The 12075-nt window shown below is 36.4% G+C and overlaps 2 protein-coding genes across 2 annotated transcripts in view; one reads left to right on the plus strand and one right to left on the minus strand.

Annotated features, from left to right (window-relative positions):
- LOC136268818 (uncharacterized) overlaps positions 1 to 12075 on the minus strand; it is a 178383-nt gene that overhangs the window by 80705 nt on the left and 85603 nt on the right. The window lies entirely within an intron of this gene.
- Positions 2586 to 10198, plus strand: LOC136268583 (kielin/chordin-like protein). The gene is made up of 19 exons (XM_066063961.1): positions 2586 to 2719; positions 2785 to 2815; positions 3920 to 3949; positions 4325 to 4464; positions 4516 to 4597; positions 5040 to 5106; positions 5152 to 5198; positions 5249 to 5320; positions 6176 to 6312; positions 6361 to 6439; positions 6657 to 6726; positions 6781 to 6827; positions 7263 to 7344; positions 7393 to 7442; positions 8704 to 8770; positions 8823 to 8875; positions 9068 to 9219; positions 9467 to 9554; positions 9878 to 10198. The coding sequence occupies exons 1-19, from the start codon at positions 2717 to 2719 to the stop codon at positions 9976 to 9978; spliced, it is 1398 nt and encodes a 465-aa protein (XP_065920033.1). The 5' UTR covers positions 2586 to 2716; the 3' UTR covers positions 9979 to 10198.

Here is a 12075-nt window from a genome sequence, read left to right on the forward strand (position 1 = left end):
GTTACAATAGTAACTAATTACAATAGTTATATTATAAATATAACTAATTATGCTTTAAAAGCAAGAACACTTCAATTTTTGTGCCAGACAGATTCTGTGTACTGTTCTCTATGATTCAGCTTGAGTAACAGACGTAGCAATAATTAAAACTGACCTGGAATAGCCACAGAATTGTTATTTCAAGTGCACTTATGTATTGCATCCCTTAATGATGCATATCTGAGCAAAATTCATGTTACAAAAGCAAAAAAACAAGCCATAATTTATACTACAAAAGTAACTAGTAACTAGAGTACTTATGTACTTTTTGAAAAGTAACTGACTTAAGTTACATGGGATAAAAGCAACGTGTAACTAGTTATTTTTCTGAAGTAACTACCCCAACTCTGCCATTGGGTGTTTTTTGTGCAGTGAATGGGACCCCATACATGTATCCCAATTATCAAGGTTTCCTTATTAGCTATAGTGAGGTGTCCTGATTTCAGGGGTCTATAAATGTGCATATACACTAATACAAATGGGACCATGGAGAAGTGTCCTGGTTATCAAGGTGTCCTTATTAGTGAGGTGTCCTGATTTCAGGGGTCTAAATGTGTGCATACTAATACAAATATTAATGGCACCATGGAGAAGTGTCCTGATTATCAAGGTGTCCTTGTGCCCTAAGTTGTCAATTACAAGGTGCATGTTAAAGTTCAATATTATTTTTATTTGATGTCTGTAGCAGTATTATATTGCTCCAGAAATCACCGAATAGATGGATGATTATGCATCATCATTATATAATTTGTCAGTTTGATCTTTGATAAACAATATATTAGTATGTAGTGTACTATTTTATTTTTATTTATTAATGCTTTACAGCTAGGACACCTGGTCCTACAGCCTGCTCAAAAACTTTAGCTACTAGACTTTAGCTATGTACTTAAGGTGTGTTTGAAAATTTGGAGAAAGTAGAAAAAATCCATGACTGGACCTAGGTAGCTAGTCATGGCCTTGCTATACTACAGAGTTTGGAGGGTCCCACTGCATTACCTCTAATATAAAGTAGCTAATTGTAGTGTATTACGTTGATTGATAGACAATATACTAGTAGTGTGTAGTGTTTTGCTACACATCCATGCAGGTTGTCTTCTACAGTTGGAGAGGAAACACTTGGGTCATGTGATCTACTATGTTACACTGATGAGGAACGTGATGGTGGACAATTGTGCTGTAATAATGGGTGTGGTCATTGGTGTATGCATCAAAACTTAGTGTATTATTGTTGACTGCATGTATCACTGTTATTATTTATGTGTTGTGTAGGGTGTATATGTACGTGCTACACCACAGTGTGATAGTGAAGGGTATGATAGTACCGTTATTCCAGGGCAGGTGGATGTTGTCCAGTGTGTGTATGAGTGGTACACACTAGAATAAGTGTCTCAGTATTATTTAACCAAAGAAAACTGGAGCAACAATCATTTCAGAATTTGTGGTTTAGAACAGAGTCAGTAGTTGTGCTTAGCCATCTGCTGCAAGGTGTCAAATTACCATTCCAACAAATCCAAAACTGCAAGGCTTAGATCAAAATACTCCAATTTTTTTTAACAAACAGAGCCCTTTAAAAAGTCTATATATAATGTAACAGTCACAGAAATTTTACCAAAAGGAGCTATAAAGTAATTTTAAAGACTGCCAGTGTTTTAGGCTCTTTTTGAAAATTTTTGAAATGATCAGCTTTTATATTACACTGTTCTATTAGACTATTTAGAGTTTTTCGATCCTGCTGAAATTTTGGTTTCGCTGGAATAGTAATTTGACACCTTGCAGTAGATGACTAAGTACAATAGTATCCTCTAAACTGACCACAAATTCTGATTTTTAATATAATTACCTATTCCAATTATTGCTCCAGCTAGTGATAACCTGATCTGTAACTCACAATTAATAGATATTTATAAAGAAGATGAGTAGCCCTACAATCTGAGCACATACAACCATTGATTGGTATAGGCTGTCTTTTTTCTGATTATTAATCAGATCAATTTTGGAACCAATTTATTAATTGGACCGATTTTTGGAAGGTTACTGTATAAAGATGAACAATCTGGAAACTCTGAAACTTGGTAGTGACACAAGTTTCTGCAGGATATTTGAATATTTCTTGTATGATGTGAGAAATCACGTCCGATTATAGAGAATATAGATGAATCGCTCTACTGAGCTAATTTAATTGTCTACTAAAGAGTCCAGATTTGGTTTCAAATTAACTCAACATGTCGATATAGCAGGCAATACAATGTCATCTTATTTCTCTTATACTCAGATGATGATCAGAGCCGTATGATGGAGGATCTGGATGACTTTTTGTTGTTGCTGCTGTGTTAACTGTTTAATATTTAATAATATACATTGCTATGTTTTTCACTTATCTACTGAATGTGAAGATAGTATGAACTATTATCATGTACAGGTCCAGAAGATATGTATATAGCAGTTGAATTATTTCTGCTGAAACTGATAGTTTGCTAGATAGAAAATTTGCATTGCCTGCAAAAAATAACACAGAAGCTAGGGCGTGGCTTAGATTGCAATCTTTAATTTACAGGAAGCCACAAACCCACTGAAACTATATACCTCACAAAAAGCGCGTGACTAGAACACTGTCAAATATTCTAGTTTTGATCCATGAATATACTATACTGGTATAGCAGTGCTGTTTTGAACTGACATGGTGAGTTTGATCATGAGTTATCGTTTGTTTTTATAACATCACTTGTTCCCCTGACTACTAAATAGCGCGTGATGTGGTGCTCTTTGTTGATCTTTGGTAAGTTTCCAACCTCGTGATGTAGCCGGTGTATATTAATATAGTCACGGCGTCACATGCATGCACCAGGGCTGCACACATAGACTGTCTTCTGCACACACTATAGCTGGTTCAGCCGGCTATCCCGGTAGCACTACTCCACTAGTGAAAAAACTCGTGAAAAGTCAAGTTAATTAGCTACCATGGAAAATCCAATGAAAATCATCAATTGTTTTGTTTTTATTTTGCAATCATTTGAGTTTTCATCAAGATTTAAAAGTGACAAACAATCAAAATCAGCTAGCTAATGTAGGAGAAAATTGCTCCTCCACAATAATGTGACAACCAACACTGAGTTTCATTGGAACAAGTGGTTTTAGTTATAAATTTGGAATAATTTATAGCTGGTCTTAATTGTTTGTCACTTTTTAATCTTCTTTTAAGTTAATTGTTTTTGTAAGTTTTTGCATGTACTCCTTGTTTGCCTTTTTGTTGCTGGTAGTGTCTACTGGTGTTGTCAGTTTTGTTTGCCGTTATGGTATAAACTATAATTCACTGTATATAGGTTTTGAATTGTATAGGGTACTGCTAAAAACAAGTTTCTTTTAACTGATACAGTCACCCATTAATCATTAAATCATTTTCCCATAATGCATAGATATCCTGTGAAATGCAATTTCAGTACAACATTTTCATAGCCACCATGTACCAATAATAAGTTGGACTTTTCACTGCAGGCTTTTTTTCATTGGTTTTCTCCATGCCAGGTGCGAAAGAGCCTGCGCACTTATTTATGATCTAAATGTTTTGCAGTCACAATTAAGAGCTGGTTCTACAATAGAGTATATAGCTATTGTGACCAGACCATGTAGCTGTACACCAGGCACTTATTGGTTTACATTCTATAAATCTGTATAAATCGATAAGCATTTGACATGTAATATGTCTGGCCATGCAAGACTATTAGTAGAGTAGAGTGTCAGTGCAGACACCAAATTTAATTGAAAAACTATCTCTCGCTAGCATAGCTAAAGAGTATATATATTGAGCCAGCTAATCCATGCACTCTTCAGCTAATCATGTAAGTAGAGTTTTATGCAGTATATAATTATGTTATTGTTACAGGACTGGTGGTGTCTTCTGTCTCATCACAAGGTATGTGTACCAGAACATGTTATTATTCTATAATTGTAAAAAGTGTTTGAGAAAGAGAATCACACAGGTGTGCTTACTGAACCACCTCAGACTGTTTTACGATTTCAACATCCTTATTAATCTGAGAAGATTTTCTGACACCATTACATGTGCATCAAATTTCACTGTATAAGCAATGACTGTTTTGGTATATAGTATTTTCCTTTGTTATAGCTAAGTTATTAGCATATGATTAGATAGATTTGATGTTTAAATTGGGAGGCAGTATATTATCTGCTCCAGCCTTTTCACTGAGATTGTAAGCATATTGGTTACCAGCTGATCTTCCAGTCTATACGACAATAATTTAACATATAATTTCATCCATTACTGTAGGATGTCCTGAAGTTGATCCAGACTCATTTGGAATATGTCCTGAAGACTGTTCCATTGACAGTGACTGTACTAATGGACAATTGTGCTGCAGTAATGGATGTGGTCACGTGTGTATGGAGCCAGTAATAGACCCTTGTGCAGTGAGTGTATTATAGTGATCCTATTTGTACTAGTTATGAGATGTTGTGTAGAATGTAAGATGTGCTGCACCCGAGTGTAATAATGCATCTGCTGGTACTATCATTCCAGAGGGTGAATGCTGTCCTGTATGTGGTGAGTCAAATATCCACACATCTGTTATATTACTATGTTTCATGTACCACAATGTTACTATATATTGTACCTGTGGCCACATCAAATATTTGCTCAATGTATGCTTATCAACTTTTTGGAAGCATTTCAGATCACATTGAGAACAAATTTAGGCTTGGTTATACCTACTCAATATTGCCAAGGTACCATGAAGGTATTGTGAGACTGGCTTGTTCTGGTCAACATATTTTCATGAGGAAGTGCAAACCCTGCCATATACAGCACTACCATACAGCACTATCATACAGCACTACCATACAGCACTACCATACAGCACTGCCTTACAGCACTACCATACAGCACTACCATACCGCACTACCATACAGCACTACCATACAGCACTACCATACTGTACGATATATTGTGTAGTTGTTATGTTACCATCCTACCATCCTATACACAGCATGCTCCACAGTGAGTGGTGACATGGTTGCTGCTGGGACAAGTTTCATGAATGACTGTAACACTTGGTGAGTACTGATTGTCTGTGATGATATTGTTAGAATTCATTACAGCTCATGTCTGGATAATGGACTGGCCATATGTACACTGATAGGTTGTCGTATGTTACATGACATCCCAACGGAAAAATGGTTACATATTCCTTTCTAGCCCCTCCAACTGATACTCCAGCAACAGAACCCCCAACCCTGCCGACATCAACAACTCCTCCAGTTGGGTTATGTAAGTTACAGGTGGTACTATTATATAGTAGAAAAAATAATGTTTACAGTTTCATATATGCACACACATAGTTAACTGCTATGACAATTTTTACAATCTGCATTTATGCATCCACACAGTGATAGCTGGTAAATAGTTGAATACTTGGTGCAAATTTTATTTGCACGTACAGCTTTAGTCACAGAGTTACAACACAATGATCACTTAAAATCTTCCTATCTATTGCCAAAGCTTTGTGTATCAAAAGGGTTTTATCAAATTTAAATTACTGAAATTGTGTGGTAGAAATTGCCGGGATAATATAACTCAGAGACATAACAGGTGTCAGAACCCTTATAAGGTAGTTAGTTGTACAGTTATCATCAGCTTTGCCTCACGCAACCATGCAATTATAGCTACATAACCAACAATTTTACGAATTTACGAGTTGGTGAATACAGTCATCATGGGTTTTGTGATTATACAGAACATTTCAAGAATGCAGAAACACTTAGCACAGTGCTATGCACATCATAGGAACTAATATGAATCACTTTTAGAAGTAAAACATGTCAGATGTGTCACAGTAGCGGTGTGAATATAATTTACAGTTGTATGGGTTTCATTAGCTAGATAAACAGCCATCTAACCACTCAATATGTCAAAGCAAATAAAGTGATTGTAAGTATAACTGCTGCTGGTATATATATGAGTATAGGTACTCTAATAAAGAGGTCAACCATTTTTAAATTTAGTGCACAGAATCCTTCAAGTGGAATAATTGTAGTCTGAGTATTATTAGCTGTACTGTATGGCCTAATGAATTCACTACAACTATGACTCAAGTATGTATTAAATACCATATCCCATAAATAGTGGTGTGTCCTGATTCTACTGGTCTAATTGGCACGTGTGATGTTCATTGTACTGATGATAGTAATTGTACTATGGGTCAATTGTGTTGTTCTAATGGATGTGGATATGCCTGTATGGACCCAGTACTGTCCTGTGCTGTAAGTACACCATAGAACTGTGTGTAGTATGTTAACGTTGTTGTTTAGGCTGTGTCCTGTCTACGTCCAACCTGTACTTCTCCAGCAGTAGAAGTGACTCCCCAAGGATCTTGTTGTCCTGTTTGTGGTAAGTAATATCAGTTAATGCATACAATAAGAGATGTGCTATTAGAAATGAAACATTATGGCAGACTTAATATTGCACTCATTCACAAGCACCTGCAAGTAAACCCGGGTACTCCGTTCTAGTGATGAGCAAGTGACCTAAAAATGGTCTTAATCAACAGCTCATTTATGGGAATACTTCTTGGTACACAGTTTATAGTCACATGTCTTACTTGTAGGGTGTCCCACACCTGATGGTGTTGGGGCTGCTCCAGGAGAGACCTACCAACCTGACAGCTGTAACACTTGGTATGTACTGTATGTGTGTATACCATCAGTGTTAATGTTGAACTATTGCTGTAGTTCTTGTGGTCAAAATGGAGTTGCTGCTTGTACCCTGGCTTTCTGTCGTAAGTTATTGTGAGATATGTTGTAATTTACTAGTTATGCAAGTAGCTCATCATAGATACAGTCATAATTATAGTCATAATTATACGTTGCTCACAAAAACATTACTGGGCAAACCAGACAAAACAGCATATCATTAGCATGAGATAGTGTGGGTGGGTGTATACTTAGTTGGAGAAGAAAGTAATCACTTGATTGTATTTTGTGTTACTGCTACACAAGCCTGCACGTACTCACCGTTGTCAGATGGTGTCTACTGTTGCAAGTAGGCTAATGGTTTCCATGTTGAAGTTTACACAGCCATGAATTTGTAAATATTGCACTCTAAACTTGCTGCTAGCTAAATGTACACTCTAAGAAGATACTGTATAGTAGTTGTATTGTTTTTTCAGCCATCAATGCTTAATAATTTTTAATGCATGATGTTATTTCCTCAGCACCACCACCATCAGGCTGTCAATTATCAGATGGTACATCAGTTAATGTTGGGGATACTTACATGGACCAGTGTAACACTTGGTGAGTGTATAGTTATTGTTATTATCTGTTGTGAACTAGTTCTTGTAGTACTTGTCTTGAAGGTGGTCTTGGTGCTTGTACCAGGAAGGGTTGTCTTGGTATGTTTGTGTCTCCTGAAGTGTGTACTACATCAGTTTTTACTGTATATAACTAGTATGACATGCAGAGTGTTAGAGTAGTCTGGCAGTGCCCACCCCTTCGCTTTTAGAGTAGGGTCTGGTAACCGAAGTATATGGTACTTGTGCTACTACCACTATAGTGGTAGAGCCAATCAAATCGCAGTATCCAGTTTAAATAAGTATTTGTGACGTAAAACGCGTAGTTTGCACCATGAATAACACAATAACCATAGTGACCGAATTCAGAATAGTTGGAAACCAGCTGATACTCTCCAAGCGAGACTCTGAGATACACACACCGTAGACCTACGTTGAGAAGTATGAAGTTTTGTGCTTTCTTCGCCGAGTTATAAAGGCCTGAAAACAGGTAATTTATTATGTCACGTGCAATTTGACTTCCGGTAGCACAAGTACCATATACTACGGTTACCAGACCCTTACTCTAAAAGCGAAGGGGCGGGCGCTACCATTAGAGCGCGTATAATGGTGCATTCCAATTTCTTTGATATCAGTGTATTATTTAAGCCTTAGCTACCAGAGTTGGGGTAGTTACTTCAGAAAAGTAACTAGTTACTAGTTACACGTTGCTTTTATCCCATGTAACTTAGTTACAGTTACAGTTACTTTTCAAAAGGTAACTAAGTACTGTAGTTACTAGTTACTTTCGTAGTATAAATTATGACTTGTTTTTAGCTTTTGTAACATGAATTTTGCTAAGATATGCATCATTAGGGATGCAATGCATATGTGCACTTAAAATAACAATTCTGTGGCTATTTTAGGTCAGTTTTAATTATTGCTACATCTCACAACATCTGTTACTCAAGCTGAATCATAGAGAACAGTACACAGAATGTGTCTACTTAATGTGGCTGTAGCATATATGGCACAAAAATTGAAGTGCTCTTTACTTTTAAAGCATCATTAGTTATAGTTCCAATGTAACTATTGTGATTAGTTACTATTGTAACTTAGTTACTTTTCAGACAATTACTCCTAGTTACAAGTTACTAGTTACAAAGCAAGTAACTAGTTATATTACTAGTTACTTTAAAAGTAATCAGTTACGTAACTTAATTACAAAAGTAACTAGTTACCCCCAACTCTGTTAGCTACATAGATGTTACTGAGGATATTAGACTGCGGAAATTGCAAAAAAATATTATGTGCTATACAGGAGAATATGCTATCATGTGTACATGTAAACAAGTAATGATAATGTATTTACCTGGCTATACAGGTTGTACACTGAGCAATGGTAGTTGGGTTGAAGTGGGAACATCCTACAAGGATGACTGCAATACCTGGTATGATACATGTAATACTATAGCAGATCTGATATCGCCATCTCTCTTGTAGTACTTGTTCTGGTAATAATCAGGCACTGTGTACTGAGATAGCATGTAGACAAGGTGAGCATTAAATGCAGTGACTGTGTGATTATGACGATAGTGTATATATGAGTTAGTATATATTTACACTTTGAAAATGATTTTAGAAAGGTACTGAGCCTTATGTATTCTTTGACATGAATATGCTGGAAATGTTTGTTTTCTTTGGTTGAACTAACATGCCCTGTAACATAAGATGTCTTTTAATTTCAGGTGGAACATGTCCTACTGTTCAGTCAAGTAATAAGGCAGTTTCAGATTGTGCTAATGAGTGTTCATCAGATGATGACTGTCAGTATGATAGGATCTGTTGTAGTAATGAGTGTGGAGGTCGTACTTGTTCTGATCCTGTTGAGATGTGTCAGGTACAACTACCTGTGCATTTGTGTGTTTAATAGGGCCACCCTGTAAATCAATCGGCATGGCCTTAGAATGACACTATAAAAGGCCACATTAGACCTATAATAGCAATGTGGACTCAGGTGGTTGGTGTCACTGTAATGGTTACCTGTTCAAAGCATGCAGTATTACATACAGTTGTGTATTTTTAAATGTAGCAACTATAAGTCACTTGCTTATATTAATCATTTAATGTTTCCTAATTTATTACAGCTGATTCAATGTGATTGGCCAATTTGTCCTAAGAATGCTCAACCAGTAACTAGTCCATTTAGTTGCTGTCCATACTGTCCATCATCACGTAAGTTCTACCTCAATGTTACACTATGGACTAGTACTAATTAGTTGTTTTTTGTGTACACTAGCTACTGCAGCTGTTGTTACATGTGTGCATACACTTGTGGACACTTGCATAATCTGGACACTTGTCACAGTGGCTAAACTATCACTAATATTCTTGGTCTTAAGGCACAGTGTAATTTGTTGACTAAATTTTCTAAACGCCTATTTAGTGTACATGCATAACTATATATGTATTAAGAAATAGAGTACGTTTATAAATTAATTAGTAGTCAAGTTCTGGTGTTGATGTCTGTCACATGTCATTCTCTCTTCACCCTAAAGCAAACACAGTTACTGGTGATGGTGATGGAGGAACTGGACTGACTAGTGTTGCTAGTTTAGTGATCATCGTTATGTGTGGAGTAGTCAGTCTTGTCTTCTAACAACTTCCTACTTGCAGTGTAGCGTTTTATGGCTATTGATGTTGTCGTTACTCCCGATTGTTTAAACATAAACATTAACATATTGTTGGTGGTTGTTATTGTGTAAGCTACATGCAAAGTATGATTAACAATGTGCATGTCCTGCAATATGCAAATTGTGTATACACAATTATCATTGTTGGAAATTTATCAATGGCTGAGATTGCTGTTATTTAGAAAATGCCATATTCCATTTACGTACAAAAGAATTAGTTAAGCCAAGACATGTACAGGTAACAATATGGCAACATAAATTTAGAAGCCAGACATCATAGACTCTATTATGACTGAACACAGAGAATCAAATACAACAGTTGCAGAAAGCAGCTAAAAATCACATTTGCCAAAAAAATTAATGTTAATTTCAGTGAAGTGTAAATTAAAGTATGATGAGGATGCATGATGCAACATAAGCTGGAACACATTATATGTTGCTACCAAGAGTTAATATCATTAACTCTTGTTGCTACTGTTCAGACAAGTATAATAAACCAGCTGCAGATTGTGCTAATGAGTGTTCATCAAATGATCATGAGTGTCTGTTTGAATAGAATCTGTTGTAATGCTACATATCCATTGCAAGTGATGATCAGTACTTTGAAATTTCTCTCAGTGTTCTCCATAGATACATAGCTAAACACTGTTTTGCTGCACCAGTAAGACTTTCACTATATTACACACCATCATGAAACAAACATCCTTAGGGATCATCCATTATTTTCAGCATTTTCACAAGAGTACAGAGAGTACACTATAGGGGGAGGGGGTAAATTCACCTGTACGCTTTTTAAAAATAATGATCTTAATATATACATAAAGTAATAATTCACAGTATTTTAGTACTATAGTTTGGTTAGAAACTTAGAATGTTTAAAGTAGTAAAGGCTGCATGAGTTGCAGCTGGAAATGGCTACAGACAGGTAGTGTACACAAGGCTATACATGTAAATAATCAGCATTCTTTCAATACCTACATTCTGCCAAGTCAGAGGATTAGCAGGACCAGATGTATTGAAGAAAACCATAAAAAATTAACACTGATCATACAATAACTATCACGTCAACATTTTTATAGTACACTTTTGGATAGGAGGGGGTAAGTAAAAAGAATACTCCCTGTACACTTGTGAAAATGATGAAAATTATTGATGAACCCTATATATATATATATATATATATATATATCAAGACACACGGTAGTGTGTCGTGCGGCCCAAGAAGCCGGCGCGCCACACCGTGAGTATATTGACAGGAAGAACGAAAACGTCGTTTTCACACATTTGTATCTCGGTGATCACTTATCTGATTGGAACCAAATTTGCTACACAGTTGCCCGCCAGCCAAGGGAGTCTACATTCCAAATTTGAAGGAAATCGCTCCAGCCATTTCCGAGATACGAGCTGCCAAAGTTTCGTTTTTTTTTCTTCGTTTTTTTTTCTTCTTCTTCTTCTTCGTCTTTTCGCACACTTGCAAAAATTGCTATAACAAACAAACGCGTACTCCGATCGCCTTGAAATTTGGCACACAGAAAGGGGGTCCAACGGCGAATCCTAGCATCAAATTTGGTACAAATCCGATGAATGGTTCAGGAGTTATGACCGATTATTCGCGTAAAACAAGATCGATTTGTTGTCACGCCTACAGGGTAAACCGCTTCATGGAATGAGTTGAAAATTGCTATGTAGATGGAGTAACCATCGTAGGAGTGCCTTTTGGTGGTTTGAAAGGAATCGAGATAAAGACCACGGAGATATGACACAAAACCCAACCTGTGTCACAATTACGCGATCGATTTTTATGAATAAAAAAGTATTAGTTTTCACGCCTACTAGGCAAACCGCTTAGAGCAATGAGCTGAAATTCGGTGTATAGCTGGAATAATCTTCATAGAAAGTCCTTGCAGTAGTACAGAAGAATCGGATTACAAACCACTGAGTTATGATTCGAAAGCCAACTCCGTGTAGTAAATGCAAGATCGAGATACTCTAATAGAACAGTCACCCTAATAGAGCATTCGGCTAATTTATTTATTCCATTATAGAATTTTATTACATCACAA

Source organism: Dysidea avara, chromosome 10 (genome assembly GCF_963678975.1).
Source record: "Dysidea avara chromosome 10, odDysAvar1.4, whole genome shotgun sequence".
NCBI classification, from domain to species: domain Eukaryota; kingdom Metazoa; phylum Porifera; class Demospongiae; order Dictyoceratida; family Dysideidae; genus Dysidea; species Dysidea avara.

Coding starts and splice junctions, on each gene's coding strand:
- LOC136268583 (XM_066063961.1), top strand. Junction 5,199..5,248: donor ATGTACACTGATAGGTTGTC/GTATGTTACATG, acceptor ATTCCTTTCTAG/CCCCTCCAACTGATACTCCA. Junction 5,321..6,175: donor AACTCCTCCAGTTGGGTTAT/GTAAGTTACAGG, acceptor TCCCATAAATAG/TGGTGTGTCCTGATTCTACT.